Source organism: Zootermopsis nevadensis, unplaced genomic scaffold (assembly GCF_977971745.1).
Source record: "Zootermopsis nevadensis isolate Lab colony 2312 unplaced genomic scaffold, Znev_1.0 Znev_ptg000050l, whole genome shotgun sequence".
Classification (NCBI taxonomy): domain Eukaryota; kingdom Metazoa; phylum Arthropoda; class Insecta; order Blattodea; family Termopsidae; genus Zootermopsis; species Zootermopsis nevadensis.
The window spans coordinates 5,539,178-5,566,156 of NW_028259182.1; the positions used below are offsets into that span (position 1 = coordinate 5,539,178).

Here is a 26,979-nt window from a genome sequence, read left to right on the forward strand (position 1 = left end):
CTTTGTAGGCAACTGGAGGACTGTCGACGTCTAATATTGAGGCCAGACAGTCAGCTCGCACGGCTGGTGATCACACCTAACGTCGAAATTGAAATAAAGACGACTGCTTTACGCGTGATGGGGCCTGGCGGGGCCATTTATTTCTGAGGAGGTGGTTGCCAGGGCAATGCGAGGTTCGGGATCGCCGTTGTGCTTGTGTTGTGACGTACGCGAACTTGTTTTCCGTGCAGCCAGTCGTAAGAAATCAGGTAAGTCGTTGTTTGTCTGCCGAGATAAGATAAAAAGTCCGTTGAATTATGGATGCTCTGCCTCGCGCGTGTGTTTGCTGGCTGCAGAAAGACGTTTCGGGAGGGCGGTGAGGACGAGCGCGCAAAGTTTTACCAAAACGGGGCCTCCCATGCGTGTTCATGGCTGGTTCAAGTCCAGGTCTTATCATCGCCGCGGCACAGAATCTCCTCTAGACTTTTATCTACGGCGCAGGCACCAAACAGAAATATGGTCCGGAGGAAACTGCATCTGAAATGTGGGTAGGGAGACAACAGATTGCGGTTGAGATAACAAGGAAATTGAGAGCAAATTAAGGTCGGAATACTTGCAGTTCAGAATTCGAAAATGACCGTCGGTATGTACCCGCAACGAGCAGGTGTTTCAGCCCGGAAGTGCAACCTCGATTTAACTTTTCGTACTGATTTGCTTATTACCTTCGTTTCCGCTGCTCTCAAGAGCGGTCAAACGACTGCAAAGGTCGAAAAACTTTTCGCTGAGCGATTCGGAGGACGACGACGTAGTCGAAACATGCATCTGAGTGTTTTGAAATGTGAAGTCATCACAGAGGCGTGTGACGCTTAATCAAGCGTTCGATTTCAGTGCCAGTCCTTGGTTCGAGTCGACCTAATAAGTTAATTATGGATGAGCAACCGCGTTATTCGAGCCTAGCCTTTGGTAGGAGCGCGGTTTGTTCGTGCGCGTTTCTCCCGCCACGCACCGAGCGGCGCGTCTGCATAATTCATGTAGTGGACCCAGTCCGTGCGGATCAGCTGTTTCCGGCTCCGTCACACGCGGAAACTGGTTCTCCGTTACTGGCTGCCGTGCCGTGCCGAGCCGAGCTGCTACGTTGTATTGATTTCAACATGCAGCGGGCAGACGCTGAGCGTCGCCTGCCAGTCCGGTTTGAGAGCTCTTCCAGGCAACGAGGGACGTGGGAAGGAAGATGTAGCCAAAAGCTCGCCAACCCATTTGCTGTGCTGTTGTGCCAATCGCCCTGCGATATGTGAGTGGTGGTGGTTCGGTGGACCGGGTGATTTCTGGCCTGCGCGAGGGGTGTGGATCGGACAAGCACGGTGTCGCAGCAGGGCCGGGCCAGGGGCCCTCAGAGGGCCGCCAGGTCCTCCGGAAGGAGCGCAGCTGGAGGACATCCCACGAGGATGGTTGTCCGAGGCCGACTGGTAAGATGGGCGCATGGATTTGTTCCTGTGGCTGTGGCCACCGCGTTTCTTCGGGAACTACTGAGAGTCTGGTGGTGGTACACGCTGAAAACTTGTTTCTGGAACGTCACAATCTTCACAGCCAGTCGACGTTCTTACGCAACTAGCAATTACAAATACCGTCGTGCGTTTGTACGTGCCAGCTGGAGAGAAAGTATTCCGGGAGGTTCCTCCGGAAATTAAGAGAATTCGACCGAAAGAGAACAGCACTTTGCAGTCTCAATGTCGAAGAAGGCAACGCAAAACGATATTTCGAGTAGGTCACGGCCGTTTGGGCAGATCGGCGGTGGCCCTCTCTTCCGCAGAAGTGTTTTCGGAACTTCGAAAAATTTTAGGGTCGTCGAGCGTTGGTGGTGCCTCGTCATTAATGTTTTTCTTTAGCAGCCAGCGAAATTGTTCTCGTCCGACGGCTTGTCGAAATCTCGTAACATGAAACGCGAACTTTTCTTGTGCGGTAAGTTCCATGCTGAGGAATTACGTGGTGACACCGAGAATAATTTTATTTTGAGACGCAGAGAAGAAATTTTCAGTTTTACGCGGCAGTTCAGAAGATGGACGAAGATGATTAACCGGTGTCAGCGGTCCCGGGTTTGACACCTTTTCCTCCCCAGGTCCGTTGTCATCATTTCGAGGTTCGTCGTTGTATGACGGTAATTTGACCCTTGGGCAAGACCGCTTGGCGTAGGGTAACTGACCCCATGACGAAGGTCTTGGTCACAGGCTGAAGTCGTTTGGTCCTAGATCCAAGGTCTCCACCCCGAGGCCAGTTTATCCAAACCCACGCCGGTTGTCACGTGTCAAGGTCACGTGGCCAAGGGATTTGTCTGGGTCCAGTCGTCGTTTTTTAAAGCGGCTTGTCCTTCGGAACCGGTGCAACCTGTGATTGGTTGGCATTTAATAAAAATCGTCTCACAAAGGTTCGGACGAATTTTCCGCGTGTAGTTTTTCTGTGTGACACGTGTATTCCAGTTACTTTAAAATTGTGCGTATTTTTAATTTTTAGTTTTTCGTGGCGAAATGTTGACTTTTTAAGAAGCATCTGCTCTTGATGCCAGCCAGTTTTCCGTGTTCCTGCCCGGACCAGACACATCCAAGCAAAGCCATTGATTCACGCACTAACCAAGAGACCTCCCGCTTTCTTATTCGACGATTTGGGACTATTTTGGTCCGCCCCTTTTAGAGGCTTTCTTGAGCCGAGTGTCGGTATGATAAAACGAAGGACGTCTGCTGGAAACCGGACGTGCATACAAAATTTTGGTAGGAATGCGTGCAGGGAACAGACGAGCCACTTGAATGATCGGAGCGTCGGTGGGAAGGGAGACGTGAATAGGTTGGCAACCCTGTTCTGGAGACGGGTGGTTTAAAAATTAAAACGTTCTTGGTGAGACAAGTTCAAAATAGAACTGAGGACGTGGGGCGTCCAATCAATAAATACCTCGGCTAACTTTGGCTTGACAGCGGCTGTGCTTGGCGGGTTGCTGCTGTTCGTGCAGTACAGTTCCTAACATGGCGGCCCGCACCCGAGTACGTCGTTAACGAAGGATATTTGAGGACGACAAAATTTGCGTTATGCATTCTTTCGCGATGAAGGGGGATCCTTTGAATGTTTGACGTTACGAAATGTTCCCGTCGCTTTGCGTTCCACTGATATCGACTTTGCGAACTCCCCCATTTTTCTGGGGGGGGGGGGGCTCATTTGTGTTTGCGTGGGTCATGTTCTGGCGCCTGCGCAATAACGGAGGATTCTCCGGGGACTCCCCACACGGAAATGTGCGCTGTTACTTCGCTCGCAGGATCGTGGGTGGCCTGGGTTCGAGTACTTGTGAGGGTCGTTTCTGTAGCACGGAAACTGAGCACTATTTAAGATATCGCCGAGACAGGAAGGGAAAGAATGACCTGGCTTCGAGTCCTGTTGAAGTTGGTTTTTCTGTGTGTTGCGGTAAACGATTTGTTGGGAAGACAAGCGAACCGGAAGTGGCGAAAAGGTACCGTAATTTTAGTTTCCGGCCAGGAGATTGTGCTCTGAAATGATGTAATCGGATGAGAATTGCAGGTTAATTCAATAAGTCTGACTGTATTTTCGCTTTGTTGATCAATAAAAGTCGAGGTCGGTCCTCGAAGGACGCGGGCGTAGGTTTAAGAGCGTTGTCATTAAAGATTGTGAACATAAACTCTTATTTAAGCACGTTCTTGTGTGTTTATATATTCTAATGGTTCGTTTCATAAATAAAACTACCCTTGAATATGTCATTCTTCCCCCCCCCCCCCCAATTGTGCCGCACCGTTTTACTCCGCTGTTTTATCGGTAAATTAAAATAGAATTCGGGCCCCGATTTAACGCCAGTAATAGTTGTGAACAAAGTGTGGCGCTCTGGCGAGGTTTGGCAGTGTCTGAATGTTCAGACCGCTGTCTGCGTGTGTTGACAAGATGTAACGAGGTCGTTCGCCACTTGCGACATATTTGTCACCATGTTGGACTTGAACAAAGAACGGAATTTTTGAACAGCGTGCTTATCGGTTGGAATTGATTTCATTGCTCGCTGTAATGGCGTCTTGGGGGCTGATCATAGGTCAGCCCGGTCCAGCGGTTCATTCCGCGTCACTGCTTCGTTGCGTCCTGTCGAATGTTGCAGACCTACTACGCCTTCCGTCCGTGGCGATGCACTTTGCCTTTGAAATTGTTGGTAAGTAAAAACAGCTCGTTGAAGTTGGGGGGGGGGGGGGGGGTACCCAGGCGGAGTTCTTTAGTCTCCAACACCGATTTTCGCTTGACATTTGTCACCACTTCGGTTTCAAACGCGTTTTGGAGCCCCAGAGGTGAAAACAATACACGACCCCAAACTTACGTTGAGGGAGCGGAGGTATTTTATTCACTTTCCTGTTCGCGTGAATCGTTCTTTGTTGTTTATTAATTTGTGTTGGATTCGGAGTTGTGTTCCCACCTGTTCCCGTCCGTACCACCGACATCGTTCTGAAGCGACCAGTTTACCTGTTGTGTGGTCAGTCGTAACGCCGTAGGCTGCGCCGCTTGGTGGCAGCACCAGACTGCGCGGACGACTTGACTGTGGCCAAAAATTGAAACGACGCCTGTAGTATTATAGGTGGTTGGTCCTTAACACGCCCAACATGAAACTTACCCTCTGTTATGCGTCTACCAGCCGTTTCGATATTGCAGACCTTTGTTATGTGCCGTTTGAGTTCAGTGCAGTATCGGAGATCTAGTTACATTCTAGCATATTTAATTGACGTTTGAAGGGACATTCATTCTTCAGGTTGGTAAGAACATTGCCAATTTTTTCCCGCAGTCAGGTTCAGCCTGCTTTAACACTTTCTCTTCTTTTAAGTAACTAAATTAAATATTTAATGTGGGCGGCATTTATTTGTCATTGTGTTGTTAGCCTCAGCTTGAAGTGGATATGAAAAAAAAATCTTTTTGTGCAACGAAAGTCTGCCATTGTTTCTGTACTGATGCGATATGAGTTTTCTAATGTTGGGTTTCCCTGTGCTCGCGTCATCTGAAGCCAGCCAGCCAACCACCTGTTACGGTTTTGCTGTGACCTTCCTGTTCCGCGCATGCGTTGGTTCCGGACTACGTAGCCCGTAAGAAAGATTACAGTGAATAACGGTAGTTAGAATGGTAACAATGCGCGCTTCTGTGTCTCTGCTGAGGTGTCGCGGTTGATGTTTGGAACGTGTGAAATGCATTCGAAGTGTTTCTTGTGGTGGCATTTGCAGAGATTTCGAACAGTTTAGAGTGCATTGGAGTGGCGACCTACGTGCGAGAATAAACAGAGTCTGGCGATTTTATTATGACGTCACTGTAATAGTTTTAATTTGGCGCTGATGTTACCTTCATGTGGGTCGATGCACGACGGCGATGTATCCGCCATGGGTCAGGGTGAGTATTCTTATTCTACCGCCGTGTGTTGTGTTGCTGGCAGATGATAATTCTGCTTTTTTGGTTTTTCTTTGTGTTCGTAAGTGAAATGTTCTATCTACGTCGTAGTTCATGACCGGTTTGGGAACTTCAACACTGTCAGGTGTCACACACGTAACCACAAAGATGAGACGGTAACTGTTCGATGCCTGCCCACATACGGCCCGTCCTAGTTACTCGGTAAACACTATTGAAACTTGGTCTTTTCCAAATTTGGCAAACTATTGTAGCTTACGAAGAATGTTGGTAAGAATATAGCCGATGCTGTTTGCGAACTTTCTCGAGGCCGCAAGGCAACTTTTCCGGAGTTCGGGCCCCGGGGCTGGTGTGGAATCGGTTTTTGTAGCCTTTCGGCGCACAGGACGGATTATCCCGTAATACGAGTCGGGAAGAACTTATCATTTCGTTGCAGGCCCACATTTGTTTTCAGATGGTAGATTTATTTACAGTTAAAATATCTTTACGTGCATCTTACGTTACCTGCATACAGCGTCTCTGTCACAGCAAGTGTTCCCCGTTTTTAGGAGGATAATATTGAAATGCATTCGATGTACGAAACTGGCGTGTTGGTCTGGGATCGAGGGGCGGCCTCTGGCGAACACGGTAGCCAACCTTCGGATTCTGTCAACAGACTGTGCTGCAGTGTTTCGCTGTTCGCAAACGGAAGCGGCAAGCAAAATGGCGGGCCGTGACGGATGCCACACTCTGACCTCGCCTGTCGAGGCTCCCACCCGCAGCTATTGCGGCGAAGTAGCCCACGAGTTTCCTCCACAAAAAGTTTATTTTGCGGAATTACGCTCAATTTCTCGCCGTTTAGGGAACCCGTTTTGACAGGAGCTCGTCTCTGAGCCAGATTTAACTCTGTCTTTACATTTACGCGAAGGTCTTCCGAATAGAATGTTCCTTTAACGAGTCTGTCAGGATTCGAGGTTTTTGTGGCCAGAAGACGGCTAGCTGTCTTTGTCTGACTGTTTAACACGCGCTTCTGCACTAGTCATGCCGCATGAAGCCCCCATCTTAATTTTGACTATGCTTGTTTAGTTCGAGCTGTTCGGAAGTGCCTGTGTGACTGAGACCACCCCTTTTCGTTATCAGTTTTCATCGCAAACAGCGACGCGGTGAGACATTTGCAGTCCGTTCTCACAACTCGGCGCTGTTCGAGAATTCGGATCTTTGTTACGGGATTTTAAACCACCGAGGAAGGAATCTTGTGCTGGTAACAGGAAACCAGAGAAAACGAACAAAAATATCAAATCTTTGCCATAGAAAAATTATCCATGTCTTAGCCTCCCTCACCTTTTGGAGCGCAAGTCCGATATTTATTATTCTGGGCGTCTGGTTCTCAGACTTTTGGCTCGTGACACGTCCTCATGACTGGCACATCGACCGAACCATTTGTGCGTGACTGGAAATTCAACTCTGCTAGTCCATTAACAAGACACTGCATCTCGATACTTTCAGCCCGGAGATTTTCCTTTTTCATTGGACATTGGTGGAGATTGCAGTTGTCAGTGAGCGAAGATCTGGAGGAGCCTTGTGGTTGGTAGCAACGCGACCTCGAGGAACGGTTGTGATCAGGCTCATCGAAAAGTCGCACGACCCATATTAAAGCGTTGGTTGATGGTTGCAATTTAGTGTAGTTCGATGAGAAAACACGATGTCGCTGCGGTTCTAGGTCGCCCTGCTCTCGCGAGACCTTCAGCTGTCTTTCAACAATCGATGCTCAGAAATGCAGAGATTGCCTCTCGTTCTAAAGTTACTAGAGTGAGTTCAAGGATACGTTTCTTGCGCCTAACAAGTCGACAGTATCTCGTCAGGTGCCTTCCCCCCTCTCCGTTAACGAAAACAATAAAAACTGGCTTCCGGATTCGTGAAAATACGAACGCAACGCAAATTGCATCACTTGATCTAGGGTTCAGTCCGTTCTGTCCAAGTAATGTTAGTTTCCAGTGCCACCACAACATTGCGAGGGCGCTTAATCTGTTCGTGAAATAATTGGCTGTTCGTGATTGTTGGGCTGTGAAATTTCAGTGCTTCGTGCACATAGAACTAACCTCATGAAGCCGAAATGAATCTGCTCATAACTTCTGGGTTGTGATTGGACTTGCTTCCACGATCCCCCTTAGTGTCACCAACGTTTTGCCTTATAACCTTTTTCCACGTAATGGCTGTTGTGATTTTCCTCTTTTCCTCCTGCAGGGAGGGGAAAGCACCTCTTCTACCGGGAGAGTGTCGTCCTCACGGAGTCGGACCTCCGACGAGCCCCACATTGGTAAATACAAGCTGCTCAAGACCATCGGAAAGGGCAACTTCGCCAAGGTGAAGCTCGCCAAACACGTGCCCACGGGAAAGGAGGTAAGCACAGGTTCATCGCACAAAATATCACGAAATTGCATTCATAATGTAAAATACCCCGGTCTCGCCACAAGACGAGCAGTCTCGCGAATCCTGATGGACCGAGGCAACGCAAATTGGCGAACCTGCATTTCTGATCTTAATATTTGTGAGTTTTTAAGTCGGGGAAGTTTCATGTGCTCTGCATCTTGTCTTTTCAGGTAGCAATCAAAATAATAGACAAAACACAACTGAATCCCGGCAGTCTACAAAAGGTAAGACGATTTGTGTCTGAATCGTGTTAATGCACTTCCTCGTAGTCAAGTAACCAAAGTAATAGTTGGTCACATTTATGATTTTAGGTGCTCACTCTTTTTAATCACGAAATTGGGAACATTTGTTGCATCACCCGCAGTTTTTGAGTGGAGTGACTCAGTTTCTCAGTCGCTTCTCTGCTCCAGCGCTTACTGAGGCTCCGCGTGCCACAGCTCGAATCTTCATGTTCACTTTTGCTTGTCAGTTACTTAATTTCTCTTGGTGCAGTTTATTTGTGGTTTTTCTTCTTTGCTTGTCACGTGTTTAATGTTATTTTCTTGTGTGCACGCGTGTTTTTGTTCTTTTCCCCCAAGTTCACTTGGAAATATTAAGGCAGAAAATGACGAATTAGCGCGTTGAAGAACTTCTCAGTGCGTGCAAAACCATTAAAGGTTGATTTTTGGCTCTTTTCCAACAAATTGGATGTTTTAGTGATGAAATTCCCACCATGAGAAGGCGATGTCAGGACAAGTTTATCCGTAGTACATTCGCTGACTGATTCTGGGTTTCGTTGAGGTACGAACGTAAATCGCCAGTAGCTGTTGTCTATATGAATTCATGCATACAAACAAATCTGACTGCACGTACGCAAGGTCATAAGATTATGTATTGTCTGCTTGTTTTCAGTCCACTCAAAACTGGTGGGTGACAGGCAAATTCTGAGGTCATGTACAAACTCGGGATCAATAAAACTCCGAGATCCACCCATTTTTGTGTGTGCGAGATTTTCCTTTTTTATTGTTATTGTGCAGTGTCATGGGACGACTAAATTTAATGCCATTTTCTCTGCATGTGTCTTTCCTTCCATAGATGTTGAGGTAGTTTTAATTTCCTTATTACTTTATATAATATTTTCCATCATTAAATACATGACAATTAAGTTTTAATATTACACGAGCTCTAATTGTTTTTAATTTTTACAGCTCTTTAGGGAAGTTAGGATAATGAAGATGCTAGACCATCCAAACATAGGTGAGTTATTCAAGATTTATGCTTGAAGGTTGGATAATAAATGCTGTCAGATTGTGGTCCATTGGGATGTAGCACTACGCAATCTGTGAGGTGGTTAACAGTCCTTTGAAGGAACCTGTTGTCCATCTTCGGTGTTGCAGGGTGTGTAGAATAGCTGAAAAGGAAGGGTGGAAGGATTTGGCAACAGTCAGCCAATCAGAGCTGGGATTTGAGGGGGGTTAGCGGATGGATCTCCATCCATGGTAACAGGGACCACAGAAAGGCCGTATTTGAAGCTTTTGTGAGCGTTCTGCGTTCCAGCATTGCTCACTTTGACCCCGAAAATGGGGGCATTAGTTCCTCTGAAACATTATTAACCACCTACAAGATTGCGCATTATCATCCAGAAGACATGATCTGAACTTTCACCGCCATGAAAACCTCATATCACTTGTGCCCCCCCCCCCCCCCCCCCCCATGAGAGCACCTGCAAGATAAGAAACTTTTTAATATTTACTGGTCATGTGTCGTAACACACGTACAGTCTGGCTGCTAAGCTATTGAACCCTGAGATGCATGTGGTCTGTCCAGCAGCTTCACGCTACAGGGAATTAAATTCCATATTGTACGACGGATGTTAACAGCGTTAATTCCTTAAAGAAATTATTGTGGAAATATATTTATGTACATTTCTTTGATGCTGAATGTGTCGTGTATGGGTCTTGTGCTTTTGGAAAGGACTTTACATTTTCTGTCGTGTACATTACAGATGATTAGAAATGTCAGGCTAAGAGGAAGTTGGCTCAAAACAGGAAACTTTGAACAGATGTGCAGTGGGGGAAGGGGGTCGTGAAACGGATGCAGATGGCAGTGTTGGGTCGTAATCGTAGGTCACGGAATAAGCTGTGTATTGCACGGACAAGCTCTCATGGTCATACCCTCTGTCCCATCTCTTTGAATTTACAGTGCATTAAATTTAAAGTGTAAGAACAGAATCACTCTATATATGCGCAAAGGATTCAGTTCCGCATGATTTTTTTTTTCCAATTCTGATAAATACAAAATTACTCGCTACACATTCTAAGGTACATAAAAATTAGAATTGGACCAAATCCGTACATTTTAGATACTGCCAAATTCACGAGTGCTCTCTCTCCTTAATGCAGTGAAACTGTTTCAAGTCATTGAGACCGATAAGACACTGTACTTAGTGATGGAGTATGCCAGTGGCGGCGAGGTCTTCGACTACTTGGTGTTGCACGGCCGAATGAAGGAGAAAGAGGCGAGAGCAAAGTTCCGACAGGTAAGCGGCAAAATCTTCCTTGTTGTCTGTTTTTAAGAAATGCCACGTCCATTCACTTCTTGATGTGCCAGACTGAGGCATAACATCTGGAATTTGTGATGGTGGACCTTCGGAGAGTTCTGTAGTTTTTCTGGCTCTGCGAAGTGGTCTGAAGGAGTCTTAAATGAGTGTGAAAACCATGGAAAACACAGAAATTAACACGTGAACTGTGCACGTAGATCCCACTTGTACCACTGCAGTTGGGAAGATCTCCTCTCCCTTCCCTACTCTTTGTCACTTTATTTCTGCAGTGCCGTTAACTTCATGTGGAAGAGGATGTGTATCGATTTGTTGAACAAAGTTCACTGTGAGAGAAATAAATGTTACTCAAATAAACTGATATCTTTTTATGCTGGAGAGATAAGAGGCGGCAGTGTTCAGTAAAACCATCACATGCAAGATTCCATGTGAGCTTGGTCTACCAGCTCAGCTTCTGGAAGCTTTTCGTAGTTGGCGAGGATCATGTCTAGAATTCCAGGCGTAACTTCCAAGCAATACCCTTGCAACTTCGTAACAATATATTTTGACCCTTTAGAGCCCGGTGGTAACTGCTTACACCACGTACTTCAATGTCTACACTGTATTTGCATGTCTTGTTTGATTCTCACAGTAAATTGATTATTTTACTTAAAAATTATTCATTGTCAGGACTTTTTCCATCGTCTATTCTTTAAAACCCACTGCGTTTCGGAGGCTGGTTTTGTCTCCGTCTTGAGGTGAGAGGTACCTACTCTGTTGGGTCCCTTAGATAGAGCTAGTCTCTCTCACCTGAAGACGGAGACAGAAACAGCCTCCGAAACGTCATGGGTTTTGGAAAAAGTCCTGACAATGAATAATTTTAAGCTTAATCTACCGTCGTAAAAACCCTTTAGACTCGAGTGATTATTTCCTTAAACAGCGCTGATCTTCAGGAGACAAGAATTTTCTGAATTTTTATGTATTATTTAAATGACCCGTGGCTGCAAGGGATGCAAATAGCAGGAAGAGCAATTGTACAGAAAAAACAGAGAATTTGTTCTATATACATAGATTTTTTCTGTAGCGTACAGACTTTCCGTAATCTAAAATGGCAGGTACGGCATTAGAAATGCATGTTTTTAACATGTTAGGTCTCTGTGTGGTGTTCTTGGCTTTGTTTTACATTTAGAACAGTTGCCACTTACTTTATGTCTCTAATATTGAAACAACACTTCCTTTCTAGATTGTTTCTGCAGTACAGTATTGCCACCAAAAGAAAATAATTCATCGAGACTTGAAGGTAAGTTTTCACTTCATTTATGAAAGTGCTACAGATTCTTGATGCGAGGAGAATTGTATTTCATAGGTCAGGTGATCATTTTCAGCAATATAACATCGTAGATTGCAGCATTCAGAAGGTTGCAAGCATCGCAGATTTATTGTGGAACTTCCTGTTTGCAGACACAGTATCATAATATTGAGGTACATACTTGCCCTTTCATTCATAATGTGTGCAGGTCTACACGTCCATGCGGCGTTCTTTCAGTTTGTAGGTGTACATGTGCAGTCGTAATTTGAATCATAGCTTTGGAGGGGCCTTGAGCTCCTGTGGTCAAAGCATGTTGGGCCAGAATAGTTTTTTGGTCTTCCTGTGGTTGGATCCTTTGTCTGATTCGTTTAACGTTTTGAGGTTTTCACGGTGATACGAGTGTAGATGGCGGACGTCTGGGTTGTTGCACGGCATAGTCTCTTGGCTCTATACTAGCATTTTTTAGGAACCTACTGACCCTGTCTTTAGGGTTGAAGTGACGAGAGTTTATTTTCCCTTAATGCCGTGGCTCAGTTTGGCTCATTTACATGGTCACTGCCGTCCTATCCCCGCATTGACTATCCTATTCCTGATTATCACTTCAGCCTCGAAGATGTGGGTTTAAAGCCGAAGGACTTCTTAGCGCAACGGCCCAGAAGACCACAATATGTATAGTCTCTTTTTTGAAAATTTGTTATAGCGTATGTACATTCCGTTCTCAACCATGGTCAGTGAATAGGATCGTCATTTGACAAACTTCACTCATTGAATGGTGCACATTGAGAGAAACTGTGTGTAAAATGAGTTAAATTCTTTTTGCAATTTAATCTTTGTGAGTCGTCAGTGAAGTTTGAGTGGGCGCTGAGGAGATTATTTGGGAGTGGAGGAAATTGTAAAATGAGAAGCTTCGCAAATTATTCTTCAGATATCATAAGTGTCAACATATCAAGGATGATGGGATGGACAAGGCATGTAGCATACATACAAGGTGCAAGAAATACGTACAAAGCTATGGAGGGAAGGGGCCGCTTGTAACGTCTGGGCGTAGGCTGGAGGATAACGTTAAAATTGGTGTTAAGGAAATGGGTAAGACGGCGAATTGGATTTATTTGGCTGAGGTTCGAGACAAGTGGTGGACTCTTGTGAACATGGTAACAGACCTGTTGGTTCAGTTAAATGTCGGGTCTTTCTTGACTAGCTGAGCAAATGTCAGATTCTCAAAAATGACTGTTCTGTAGAGATAGTGAGTTGTCAAGGAAGCTTTGTATGAGATTAAAGAGGGCAGTAGAACTCCAGCAAAGGACAGAGTGGTTTAGCAAACAGCACATAACTTAACTTCGAAATTTAGCTCTTTTAAGCGTTTAATGTTTTTTCAGTACTTCTATTAACACTTGTACTGATGGAGCTCAGAGAAGAAAGCTTGTCCATCCCATGCCTGATTCTCTTTAATGTTTGTTGTGTTTTATTTGTAATGTCTCATTGCAGGCTGAGAATTTGCTGCTGGATAGCGAGATGAACATTAAAATAGCAGACTTTGGGTTCAGTAATGAATTTACGCCCGGTAGTAAGTTAGACACATTCTGTGGCAGCCCACCGTACGCTGCGCCGGAGCTTTTCCAAGGTTAGTGGACCGTGCAGATGTCGCAGTTGTCTTGGGCATGTCGCAAGGGTACAGTCGTGAAGATCTCAAGGGAGTTTAATAATTATGCCAGAAATTGATGTGTATCGTTTAATCTTGCAACGAAGAGCGTATTGCAAGTAAGAAAATGTGCGTGCATTTTATTTGTAGTGTCCCATCCCTTGGTTTATCACTAACTTAGCTAACATAAATAACTTCGGAACCGTTCCCGTTATGGATGGCGTTACCGTTGTTCATTGAAGGAATTAATTGAAATATTTAACAGCATAAACTCTTTCTGATTGTCTGTCCATTTACTAATTATGCCAACATCCACAAATTGCTTCTATACAGTCTTAAGGCATCCTCTTAGGCAGTCGGTAAAATTTCTCCAGCGGGTGACCGACCGACTAGTGACTAGTGATGATGATGAACATTTTGCAGCCTTAATCTGGAGAGCTTTGCCTGATGCAATAGAAGGCAGGAAATTGAAGTGGGTGATATCAGGTCTAACGGACTTTGAAACATGGGTATGACGTGTGCTGGGAATCAAGTAATTGTTGGATTCTCAAGCATTTGGAAAGTTAATTTGCTAGCCAATGTGGATATTAATAACTTGTTGTGTTTTATTTAGCAAATTGCCATACAAAATATATTCTTTGTACACCATGAAATTTATGTAGTATTAGATTTTCTACTTTGTGCCATTAAACCACTTGTATATTGCGGAGTCTTTTGGGATTGTGAGTGGTGATTTAAGAAGGATGTGGAAGGACATGACCATGACTTGTTTTTAGGTGTTTGTTACACACTTTGGTGTCAGCAAAGGACACACACGGTCCTGTCCGTGTATGCATATCATGCTTCAGAGTCAAGATGCTGCCGCCGTGTATCGGCAATCCTAGAAATTACAAGTTCTGCTATGCGAGAACCAGAAAATCGCCGATTGGTTTGGATTTTCATCCAGTTTGGTTTGGTGCTTATGCCGTTAGAGGCTAGTCAAAGCTTGTGCTTTTTACCTTTCTATAAAAGTTAATATTGGTGCGACAGATTCCCAAAGTACTGAGGTGGTATGATATTTACGTTACCCATGATCCTTTTTGGTTATTTTATCTCGTTAACTCAGTGACCTTGGGTTCCACTGTTGCTTTCTTATTCCCATGGGTGGCCTGATGACATTTTCCATGATGTCACCAACATTGATTCTCTCCTGACACATGCAATAATGTGAGAATGACAGGATGGATTTTCATGAAATTTGGCATGGACGTTATGCCATAGAAGAGTACTCTAATTTAATAATTTTTAATTTTGTACAGTTGGTAATACCAGTGTGATGGATGCTTAGAATCGTGAGGTGGGACAATGATGGCACCATTACACATTATCATCTGTGCATGTGGAGTGACATCACATTTTTACTACTGTGACCTTGGATATAATGTGCGTTTGTAACCATTATCACATTTGTTATTTCATTGGTGGGCCTGATTACGCCATTTACACTGATGTCTCTCTGTACTGACAATAACTTGTGAATGATTGGATGGAATTTGGTATGGACAAATGCTGTTGGTGCTTGGTCTAAGATTTTTTAATTCAAATATAATGGGTTGTTGAATACATGAAGTGGGAACATAATGAGGCCATTACCCATAATCCCATGCACATATTTGATGATTCTGTTGTCTGTGGTGACATCATTGCGCTTGATAGTGTTACTGACTGTGTTGATCGCAGTGTCCTCAATGGTGTGCGTTGAGCGGGGTTTCTTTATACTCCAAAGAGTACACATTTCCAACATTATAATGTAATATCCGTTCCATATACAAAGGAGGAATGCTAACTGCTCAATTTTTAAGATTGCAGTTTATCAGAATAGTCTGAATTCCCCTTTGCCTTTCAGTATTTTGAACAGAAATCTCAGTCAATAATTTGTACATTTATGGCAACAGATGCGAATGAGACGGGAGCGATAGAGCAGCACTACCGTACGTCCGAATTGAGGGATGGAAGTACGGTATGTGAATTTGTGACAGTGCTGCCACTACCATAAATCAAAACTGTGCCATGTATCACATCCAGAACATCCCAGTTACCAGTTCTTTTAGCAGCCCAGTAGAGCATCGCTAAAACTTGGTTGCAATCTGATGATCTACGTCGCTGTTAGTGAGGGACCCTGTAATTGCCATCTCCTGTCTTATCATTCGACCTCAGCGTACCCAACATGGCCTTTGATTGCTTTTGACACCCCTCAGTTTCATCAGCTGGCATTAATTATTTTCTGGTGACTAGTGACAGAAAGTCTCTTCCCTGAGCTTACGTTCAGACACCCTCGTCCCTGCTCCGGCTTAAGCTTGTTTATATGAAAAAGTCACCGAGTCCTTAACTTTCCTTTAGGCATGCGATACTGAATGTTAGTTGCAAGCAGAATTGTGGTGTCATGTAATTTTCCACATCCTTGGAATCTCTGTGGGTTTATTAGATTTGGAATGTTGGTATTTACTTACACTGATTGCTGTGGGCTTTTCTGTCAGAAACAAAGAGAGTGTTTCAAAACATGGTTAGATACTGAAAGGAACTAGTGGAGGTTGGTCGCAAGCGAATGTAAAGAATTAGCCAACACGTCACATTTTATGAGTTACCGCTTCGCTCTTCTTGGGACGAAAGGCAGCACACCTTTACCTTCCAGGTTAAATTGTCTCAACTATATTTAGTATATTCATGTGATTATGTTGCAGGAAAAAAGTATGATGGCCCGGAGGTGGATGTGTGGTCACTGGGGGTGATCTTGTACACGTTAGTGAGTGGATCGTTGCCGTTTGACGGCTCGACGCTGAGGGAACTCAGAGAAAGAGTGCTACGGGGGAAGTACAGGATACCGTTCTATATGTCAACAGACTGTGAAAACCTTCTTAAGAAATTCTTAGTATTAAACCCGGCAAAAAGGGCATCGTTGGAGGTAATTTAACCCGGCATTGATTCCTATTCTTTTTTTATGTAAATCGTTTCTCTTACTGTAGTGGGACATGCAAAAATGAATCCCTAGTTGGTGTTGACTACATTCAAACGTTAAACATGAAAAGTGCAATGAGTAATCAAAATTATTATAAATCTAGATTAATTTAAACTTGCACATTCTGTCCAGAATCCACATGATTGATTTTACGGGTGTTTGTGTCGTGTCGTGTGTGACTGGCTGTTTTTCTGGTACTGATGCCAGATGGCAGAGTTCCCTGTTTCACAATTGGTGCTGCTATCTGTTAGCTTTTAGAAGCACTTCTAAAGGATGTAATGGCACAAAAGGAGTAAATGGGGATAAATGCTGAGCACGTGAAAAGAATAATTTTCTTTTAAAAATTTATTTTGTCCATTTCGTTATAAATTGTGGTAATGATGCAGAATACATCAAAAATTAATGTTGCTAAAGTGCATTTTGAGACATCTCTAAAACCTACATTTTGTGAGTGTATTACCATGGTAGTTTTGTTTAGGAGTTTACTGAGGTAAAAGGAGTCTGTGATTCAACAGGAATGTATTTCTGTTGCCCCCCGACGCTCGATCCAGATATCGGACCGTGCGTCTTTGATATAAAGTGTTCCGTAATCAGAACCACAAGAACTCTGCAAAAATTGTATTCATTTTCTTCTGAAGCTTGAATGTGATCACCGACCAAACAAACATATCAGTTCAAAGCCAAGTGCAGTCACCTCTAAGACTTTCTGCTACTCAGAATCTACAGTGTGGGGTTACGCTTGAAGAATAAACAACTAAAGCGTGCATAAATAATCTTATAACTGGAAAAAAAAAGAACTACATTTTTATATAGACCCTGATTATAACAAAACGTTATATATAGGTAAGTGGCTTGTTCTCAGTAATTGAGATTTTATTTAGTTTCTGGCTTAAAAATGCAGTACATTTTTTTTGTAACACCAAGTAGTGTGAGTCTGTTGAAATGTCATTTAAATTTGTACATATGTACGTCCCAGGAATTTAAATATCACTTGCTAAAGGTTAATTATGACCATGAAGAACTTTATATAATTTCAAGCTTTCACGGTGACCGGACACGATAAAATCCTGTGTCGGGTTGTCAGATGAAACCAACATTTCAGAAACCGTCTCTGTTCCTATCATCAGGGGTCTGCCTCAAATGTCCGTGCCCAGAACCAGTAGGAGCTAGTAGGCCGAGTGAAGCGCTTGCTTCAAGTTTTAGACTCGGCTGTTATGAGCTGTTAAATACACCTCACTGCATTTTGATGCCAGATGTTAAATATATTGGTAATATAGATTTTGACATTCTCAAACTTTTTTCAGAATATAATGAAAGACAAGTGGATGAACATGGGATATGAAGAGGAAGAGCTCAAACCGTATGTGGAGCCTGAACCAGATTACAAGGATCTGAAGAGGATAGGTAGGCTGACTTTTTGTGGACTTCGGTGTGAGGAGAAATGCATCGAGCATGGTCATCTTACCATCTGATGTGATACTACATAAATTTGGCAGTTGATTCAGCATCAATAAATAACATACAAATATTTATAGATATTTCTGATGATGGTGTGGCACAAATAGTTAACGTTTATTAGAGTTCATCCGTCGTCGTCGCTTTCTTGAAATGCTGTGTTTAGAAACTGGTTCTGCCTTCATCTTTCGGCATGCAGACATTTATTTGGATGTCTGGTGATGGATTAGCTCAGATTAATTTCCACGGAGTTGAAGATGGGGAACAACCAATTTCTGAAATTTAACAGCTTAAGAAACTCATGACAGTGAATGAATGTCCAAGAAATTGTAACTGTTACTTCTTCATTTGTTCTTCATATCCACTTAAGCGAGTCCTCTGAAGCCACCTAAGCCTGTCCATCTGTACCTTCTCACAGTTCATCATCATCCTCTTCAGATTTTTGTTCTCATTTTGATCAGTCTTCTTCGATGTTGTCCTTTTACATTCATGTTCAGAAACCTTGTAAGGAATTTCTCTTCATTTACTCTTGAAGTGCGTCTGTCCCATCTTACTCTACAATTTGTTTGCTTTCCGACGCGTTCAACTTTAAATTGTCTAAAACTTTTTATTTATTATTTTTTGTGTTTCTGTTTTTATTCTGCCGCTTAAAAATCTTATCTCTGTACTGGTGCTGGCTGATGTCTGCCCTGTACATTAATATGGGCGTGTAGTTGCATTTAAATTGACTTGTTTTCTGCCTGTTGGAGATTCCTCGTTTTCGCAGCGCGTCTGTGATTAATTGGTAAAATTATACTGTATTCTTTTTCTCTAATTTCTTCTTTAACAGTTGTGTTTGTCACAATTTTGCTTTCTAAATACTAAATGCTGTCCGTTTTTCTACTTCATGATTTACATTTTAGCTGTTTCATGGTCCCATTTTCTCACTTGATTTCTGTTGTACGTTTATCGAAGTCGACATTTGATCCAAAATCCTTTTACGTACTATAACAACCCCCCAGAACTTCTTCTCTGAAGCACTTTCTTTCTGTTCCTTACCGTGTTGAACAGTGTAGGAGGTAAACACTTCTTTGTCTCGCTTGTCTGTGTTTTTGCATGCGCTGCCTCTGACCACATCGTTTTCACTGTATTTGCTCTCTTTGTTTCTCTTTTCCTTTGGATAAACCTGCTTTCCTCCACATTTGTCTGTTTGTACTGCTGCTGGAAGAATGTTCTGCTACATAAAAATATCAGAATTGGCATAAAATTTTAGAGAGTATAACGCAGGTAAAATCATATAATGCAAGTGTTCTCAACCTGTGACCCACATATTGTATCACCTTGTATGGTAAGGAATTGATACCACCTAAATTAATTATTAAGAAATGAACAGTTGATAGAAACTTTCTGCTGAACACATTTGAAATTAACGGGAAGCGCAAAAAATAGAGTTGGACGTACAGGCATGTAGGTGTATCTTATTATCTACGTGGAGAAAAATACCAGCCAAACAGATTTGTATTTTAGGCGTACACAGGTAATTGTCTTCAGCAAATTTACCAATTTCTTTTTCTTATTAACTGTTCCTTAAATTTGCAGTGATATTTATATTAGGCGGGCGATAGTGGGATTCAGGTTGAGAATGAGTGCTCTTCGTTATATGATTTTATCCTGAGTTTCATTTACGCTTCTGGGGCAAAAGAACACGTTCTCTGGATTTAGATATTACTCGCATGAGACCAGTAATGATATTTATATGTCCAGTTGACGCTCTTCTACTAGTGTTACTTTAATTATGTATTTGTAAACAATATTTTGGCTTCTGTTTTTAATGTTGTATAGTCTTGTATGTCATTATCTGCTTGTTTTTTCTTTATGGTAAAAAGACTGTGATATTAGTTTTCACCACTGTGAAAATCTCAAATCCCAGTGTTTAATCAATTCTTGACGTTTTAAAGAAAGACGAGTGCATCGGTACAGAAATAAAATTTTGTATTTCAGAATCGGGCCAAAAGGTATTTCTAGTGACTTGTGCTTAAGAGGCAGTTCCGTTTTCCAACTGCTGGCACTGTTGTTTTGTGAGTAGTGGCTTTGTGTTCCTCCCTCCTGCTAGTTATTCCATCGCTTGTCATTTTTTCCAGAAGCCTTAGTCAGTATGGGCTACAACAGGAGTGAAATTGAAGAGAGTTTGGCCAACGCCAAGTATGACGACGTGTTCGCCACCTACCTCTTGCTGGGAAGGAAGTCATCAGATGTGAGTATACCTGTGCTTGTATTATATAAATTGAATGTTAAAGAAAGAAGTCGAGTTTTATGGTTTCTCAAGGTCTTTAATATGTGTTTCTGGTAAAAGTATCACTGCCATTTTGTTTTGTTGATAGGTAATTTAGTGTTGCCTGCTGATATATTCATAGAAATACTTTGTCTTTCCTACTAGCATATTTTCTTTTTCCAGCCGGAAAGCGATGGATCTAGGTCTGGTAGTTCATTATCGCTGCGCAATATCCCGCCCGCAGTGACGCAAGGCAACGCTCAGTCGCCGTCACACAGCCACAGAGGAGTCCATCGCTCCATTTCAGCCACCAACGCGAAACCGAGTCGCCGAGCGTCGTCCGGGGGTGAGACTTTGCGTGAGTCGCAACAGCAACAGCAGGGCACGGCTGCAGGGGGTGGGCTGTCCTTTCATATGTTTGTGGAATGTTCTGTCTCCCCATGCCCCTTGCCTGATGCTTTTATTATTATTCATATACTTGTATAGTTTGAAACTGCATGTGGGGAAACTCCAGAAGATTGTGCTGTGCGAACTTTGAGCTTTTAAGGGCTGTTTTAAGTCTTGGATTTTATTTCGTTTAGGACAGTTAATTGTTCATCAAGGAGTTTTGGGTGAAGCTGAATTTGTTAATGAGAAAACACGCTGATGAGTTCCATTTAATGTGATTACTTTGCCGTTATTTGAGTTTAAGATTGTTTTAGTACTTCCAGAATTCATTACGCAACCTTGATGTAATTCATCAGTGTCAGTCGGTTAGAAATCGCATTTCTGTCCCCATTGTCAAGCCTGCGTCCAGAATGCCTCACATGCATACATACCCAGAGCCTCTATTTGAATCTGAGTGCAAGCTAGTGGGTGGAGTTAACTGCTTGCTTAACTTGGTCTTTCTTCTGTATTATCACGTCACTTTTTTGCTCGTACATTTTGGCCACTGGGTACCAGGACTGACAGTGTAGCCACTGTCGCTTTTAAAGTTTTTGGGGTGAGCTCTTGATCTCAGTAGCTTCCTTTAATGAACTGACACATCGTATAGGTAGAGCAGATTTTATTCATGTTAGTCGCTGTGAAAGCTTGATATAAAATTGGCTGTATAATGGCTCTAATTACATATTTCACGACATGATACATTTATTGTGGGTAGTGCAATAATATTATTCTTCGAAGTTACTATCATGAAGACAAAAACAACATTTGTTCTTTAGCAGTATCTGAACTGAGAGTTAGGTTTTCTCATGCTTAAATGACCTCTTGTTCTCACAACTGACTGCTGCTTAGGAAGTTTCCTGTACAAGGAATAGTTCTGCCTTGCCCATAATTTACTATTTGTGCATACACGAGTGAAAATAAAAACACAAACTTGCATGATGGTGATGCATGAAGAAGTGGAAAAGTGGAACTCGTTTTGTGGTTATGGAACTTACACTGCATTTGCCTGTAACTGATACTTTACTTACGTTCACTAGCCCAGTGACAGGTTACACTGCCCATAGTATAATTTGAAGTGTTGTAATCGATACAAAACGTCATGTGATAGCGAAGTCAACACTGATTCCCCTTCAAAACACTGAATATAGTGGACAGGACATCAAGTGTAGATAGTGTAACTGTAAGTGTGGTCAGAACCACAAGCTACAGAGCAAAAGTGGATGAAGGTGCAGAAGAAATGTTCATTTTATGTGACACTTTCTGTGATAATAAGGCTTTGACAGTGCCATTTGTTTTTTCGCTGAAGTTCTTGTCATAGACCATTCTTGTTCTCTCACAGTTACAGTGTACCTCTACCAACCAGAAAGTTCACGTTTGTGTAGAATTAAAGGGGGCGTCTTAAACTTGTACACATAAAATGAAGGTACCATTAGTGTCTGTAAATGTGGTCTTGTTCTTCGCTTATGAACAGAAAATCTTGTGTCGGGGTAAAGTCTAGTGTGGCTGAACATTTGAGTAAGGTACTTTCACGATCATTTATGATGTGTTTGAATTATGTATACCTTAAATTCTGTTGATTTTTAGGCAGGTAAGGAGAAATTTACAGGGAATAATTGATGTTTTAATTTAAGATTGTGTTGTCATTACAGTTTCATGGCGTTCTATAAAGTTTCAGATTAGTAACAACGGTCATATTCTTGATGTGGCAGACGTGAACGTACACGTGAGATTTGAGGTTCTGACGGTGGTGAAGATGACGGCGATCTTCTGTGTTCTAATGTCAGCTGGACTTGTTTATAGATACTAACATTTCAAAGAAACGTGGTGACTCTATCTTCAAGGTTCTTAAGATGGGGGAAATGTGTTCTTCTGAAATCTTTGTATGTAACTCCACGTTCAGTTGGCATCACAACCCAGATGAACACCGTCGTCATGAATAGCTTGTAGTTTGTGTGGTAGTGAACGTTGATTTTGATGTCCTCGTTTCCTGACGCAGCTTTGTAACTTTTTAGTTTTTTGTGTAAGTCATTTGTTACAAACCCCTTCTCCTTGAGTAGTGCTTCATAAAATTTGTTCTGTGCCTTATTTAACCCTTCACTAGAGCAGTACTATACATTTCATTAACTGACCCAGGTGGACAGTATCATTTATTTTAAAATTACAGTCAGTTCTGTAAGCTGACATTGAAATTTACTGTTGAAAATGTAATTATTAATGTGGTGCTTTGTAAACAGATAACATTTTGAAGGAAATTGCTAAAGATATATGCTCTTGCATTGACTGGAATCTTCGAACTGCAGTGACATACATTTTTATTATTTTAAATATGTACATTAGCTGCAGTAAATCATACAGCATTGTTATGTGTATAGGTGGCACAACTGCTGCTCCAAATGCAGCGAACCACAATCACACACCAGCTGGTAACTTCAAACGTCAAAATACTGTGGACTCGGCTACCATAAAAGAGAACACGGCGCGTATCAACTCTGCCAGCGCAGCTGTCAGACCTGCAACGGTTAAGAACACGCCACTTCCAGGGATTGAACCATGTACGTCACCATTTGACACTTGTAAGAATTTGAAATGTGACTTTTTTTTCTTAATATTTAGTAGATTTATTTACTTCACTTTCATAATGTCCTTCCTGGCTTGTAGTGATGTGAGTGGCATTGTTTTATCGCGGCTGTCTCCTCTCATCGGCTTCTTGATGTTTCCACATAAAAATGAATCGTTGTGCTGTGTATCCTGTCCCCAGTCTCACCCCCTTTGCATTTGTGTGTATCACATTGAATTGATTTTCCCCTTAATGCTGGCAGTCCTTTCTAGGTGGTATTTTGTCAGGTTTTCTATTCTATTTTCATGTGTTTTTACTTACCCAACTACATGTTACAAAACTTTCCTTAAGTATTTGAGATTCATTTTCCTAAGCAGCTTCCTCTTTGTTACAGAACATCAAGTGTTATTACCATTAACCATTTTATTGATTTTGCTGTGACACTCGAGTGCGAGTGCTTACAAAATGTACGCCGGTTCCTAACTAACTGCAGTCTTCTTTCCCTGAGTCTTTCTGCCACTCAAACTCTGCAGTTTTGCATGAAATTTGAAGAAAAACATTTAAAACTTGAAAATAATTCCAGTAGCTGAGAATGAATATAAACTAAGTGCGTAGGTACAGATTTATTGATACGACACTTCATATGCAGGCTTACCACCAGTCTGGCTTAGAGCACCACAGGTCTGACACTGCAAGAGCTCAGCAAACCCATGGGCGTTTCCCCAGTGGCTAAGCAGTTGCAGGGAAGACTTGCATTGAAAGTGCCCTTACCCTGTGCTTCACACTCATGGTTTGCGACCCAGGTTTCCTCCACTCGGGTCTAAAAATTACATGGCTCTATCCTTTTTTGAATTTCCCAGAGGTGGCCAAGTCCAGGGAGTAAACCAGGCATGTATCTTGCCCACACAGGCTACGCCCTTCGCCCTTTCCATCTGATGTGGCCAAACAAAGCCACCAAAAAAAAAATAATCAGATAAATACTTTTTGGCTGGTGAAATTTGTAAGCAAAAGGCTGGAAGGGAGTCAGTGGTGCAATAGTATAATGATGTTTCATTGTCTGTCACTAGGAAGTACAGTCCGGACAAAGAAAACTGGACCTGATGTATACTGTTTCTTACTCAGGAGAAAAGCTTTGACCTTGGCAGTGCAGAGCCTTGCAGAAGTCTGAAGGTTTTAAATCTGTGGCTAGAAGCTGATGTATTCCAGTTGAGAAAAAATTGCACCATAGTACGTTCATGTTCTTTGTTCTGTGTTCAAGTTACTTCTGTTTCATTTTCTTTTCTTTCTTTTTTCTTTCTTTTTCTTCTGTTTCTTCTTCTATGTTTGTGGTGTAATTTGAAAACATTTGCTCTTTAGTCTGGTTGAGTTCTGTTGCCAAGTTAATAATTGAACTTAATTTTCTGTCTTCTATTTGTGGATGATTATGTTTATTTATTACTTGTGTTGTTTGTCATATCTTCAGTTGAAACATATTTGTTAAAATGCTGCGTTATGCATTGTTAAAGCCACATATTTTTTGACAAAGTCCGTGCATTCCCCAAATAACATTAACCCACACTGCCAAGGTCATCATAGCTTTTCTCTTGAGTACCTGATGATACTTCTGTAGTAGGTGGTGATATTCTTCACAAGAAACTTTTAAAAATAAAATTTTCTGTGTTGGATCATTATAATCGCGGCTACAAATTCTAGTGCATTGAGAATGAAACCATGGCTGCCACCCTTTTTTTTTCTCATAGTCTTCTAATGAAATTGAAGCTCCTTCACAGCATTTCTTAAGTTAGCTGCACTGCCTTTGAAATGAATCCTGTCCGTTAGTATTGGAAGTAGTTTTGAGATAGTTGCTGACATTTTATCCTGCACACAAAATTAATGAATCTTGTGTTGAATGATGCACGTTTTGGCACTTCGTGTGTCTTGCTGGGCAAACTGAATGCAGTTCTTTTCTCTTACGTGTTTCTTGCTTTCTTAAAATTGTTCCAGTTACCCTTTTAGAATCTTAGTTGCCTATTCCAGCCTGTTTTGCACTTTCATCAGGTTTTCTTTGTCCCTTTGCCGTCTTTCATTTTTTCTTTTTTCATGAAAATGTATACATTCAGAACAGTTTCCTGCATTTGTCAATGATTGCTTTCGTCACTAATGAAACTGCCACACACAGCAGACCAGATACCACGCTTGCAGACAACAGAATTAAAACTGCTTAGACTGCTTAAGTGACTTCATTGTACAGGATTCCTTATATTTAGAATGATGATGTAACTGTAATGCATATATGTAGTAGCAGCTTCGCCCAGGCCAGTGAGTCGTTTGTATAATTACTGGTGCAAAAGCAAGGAAAAAAGTTCACGATGATGATAATGAATATAGTGGTAATGATGTAACACCAGATTTCGCGGCCACGTGGTTGGCACCACTGTTCCCAGTTTCAAATCTCAGTCCATTTACCAACAATCCTGACTTTTAGTATGGTTTTACTCAGTCATACTAAGGAAATGCTGAGATGGTACCTAGATTTGTATCTCATTTGAAATTTCATAGTCTGAGCTACTTGCAGCATCGTTGAATAAACCACAAGTAAATAATCTTGCGGACGAAAGATTTTGGCTTAACTGCGAGTCGGTCAAGTGACCATCTGCACACAGGCTCAGCCTCTTGACCTTTGAGCTAAAATGCATTGCATTTCTGGGTTGTAAATAAATATACAGTGTGCCTACTTAAGTATAACGTTAATAGATGGAGGTTTGTAACACTGGAAGTCTGTGCAGTTGGAAAATACAATTCAGTGCGAATTATCTGGGCCCAGTTATCCATGGAGTGGATTATCTGTGGATTTGGATTGTTCCTTACATGTTATATTTTTCTTAACTACTCTCAGCACTGTCTTATATTGAGTGTGATTCAACTAATTGCCTCCACCACTCCCCCAACATAGAAATCAAGCAAAAATTATGGACTTCCTGTTAAATTGACTTTTGGAAATAATGTTTAGTATTTTTTATATACGTTCCGCAGTTTAAATGTGTATATTTCTAAGTACAGATATGTGCAAGTTCCTATTTTGCTTACATCGATGATGATGATAATTCTAATAAAATTTAATTTGCACGAACTTTTTATATATATATTATCTGTTTCCCTGCTCCCCTAATTACCATTGATAATTGGCACTCTGCTGTGCCTTATACTAATTATGTAATTAGTTCAGAAGTATAGCAGATTGTAATAAGTGTGAAGTGACTTTGCTTTGTCATTTCAGCGTCAGTAAGCAGTCCTGGCAAACCTCGAGGCGTCACCAAGTCAAACACGATGACAGGCAACAGAACGCTGACACCTGGCGTGTCAGTAGGCAGGAGAAGCACCATCAGCTACGATGCTAAGGCGGCCTCCAACGAGAAGACTAATGCGGCAGGCGATGCGCCAAGGTAAGACATTACTTTCACCGATATTGCATTGAAGGATACACGGTAGTGATTAGTAAAATTGAAATATTCTACATGATTTCAGTTACTTTAATTCAGAGCTGTAGTGGCTCATTGCCACATTTTTGACTTCCTAGCTTTTGTGTTTTAATATGCAGGAGAGGAGACGTACGTTTCAACAGTGATACATTGCCATGAATATGCGTGGTGCTTTGTGTGGAATGGATTGCTGTCTTTCTACTCCTCGGTCTGTCAAATTTTTTGCACTAAAAATGCGTACTAGTTCTCAGTTTAGATTGTGTATATGGATGTCCTCACAGCGAAGCATCCTTGAACAAGAATTGGGAAGTTTATTCCAAATTTTTGAAAACCTGCCTGTGAGTTAATTCTGTTTGTTAAAATTGGCAATGTCTTTCTTCTAAAGCAACTGAAACCAATCAGAATGTATCAGTTACTGACATAAATTAATGTACTACTGAACAGCGTATGTTTTTGAACTAATATATTGGATTAAGCTGTCCGCAGGTAATTTCACTGCAAAGTAACAGTACATTTTTTTCAGCTGAAACAGACACTTCCCTCTTAGTGTACTCAGCCATTTGATTGT

At 42.1% G+C, this 26,979-nt stretch overlaps 1 protein-coding gene across 16 annotated transcripts in view; it reads left to right on the forward strand.

Annotated features, from left to right (window-relative positions):
• LOC110833491 (serine/threonine-protein kinase MARK2) overlaps positions 1-26,979 on the forward strand; it is a 78,626-nt gene that overhangs the window by 22,397 nt on the left and 29,250 nt on the right. For 10 of the 16 annotated variants that reach the window (XM_022071612.2, XM_022071613.2, XM_022071607.2 and 7 more), the window contains 12 exons: positions 7,621-7,776; positions 7,977-8,030; positions 8,994-9,042; positions 10,188-10,324; positions 11,565-11,621; positions 13,116-13,251; positions 15,990-16,210; positions 17,569-17,668; positions 19,840-19,952; positions 20,154-20,367; positions 22,769-22,969; positions 26,210-26,375. In XM_022071612.2, the coding sequence (XP_021927304.1) occupies positions 7,621-7,776; positions 7,977-8,030; positions 8,994-9,042; positions 10,188-10,324; positions 11,565-11,621; positions 13,116-13,251; positions 15,990-16,210; positions 17,569-17,668; positions 19,840-19,952; positions 20,154-20,367; positions 22,769-22,969; positions 26,210-26,375 (1,604 nt within the window). Of the gene's footprint in view, positions 1-1,175; positions 1,446-5,105; positions 5,383-7,620; positions 7,777-7,976; positions 8,031-8,993; positions 9,043-10,187; positions 10,325-11,564; positions 11,622-13,115; positions 13,252-15,989; positions 16,211-17,568; positions 17,669-19,839; positions 19,953-20,153; positions 20,368-22,768; positions 22,970-26,209; positions 26,376-26,979 lie in introns of those variants that run through there. The other 6 variants (XM_022071618.2, XM_022071617.2, XM_022071604.2 and 3 more) reach the window with 6 other exon arrangements.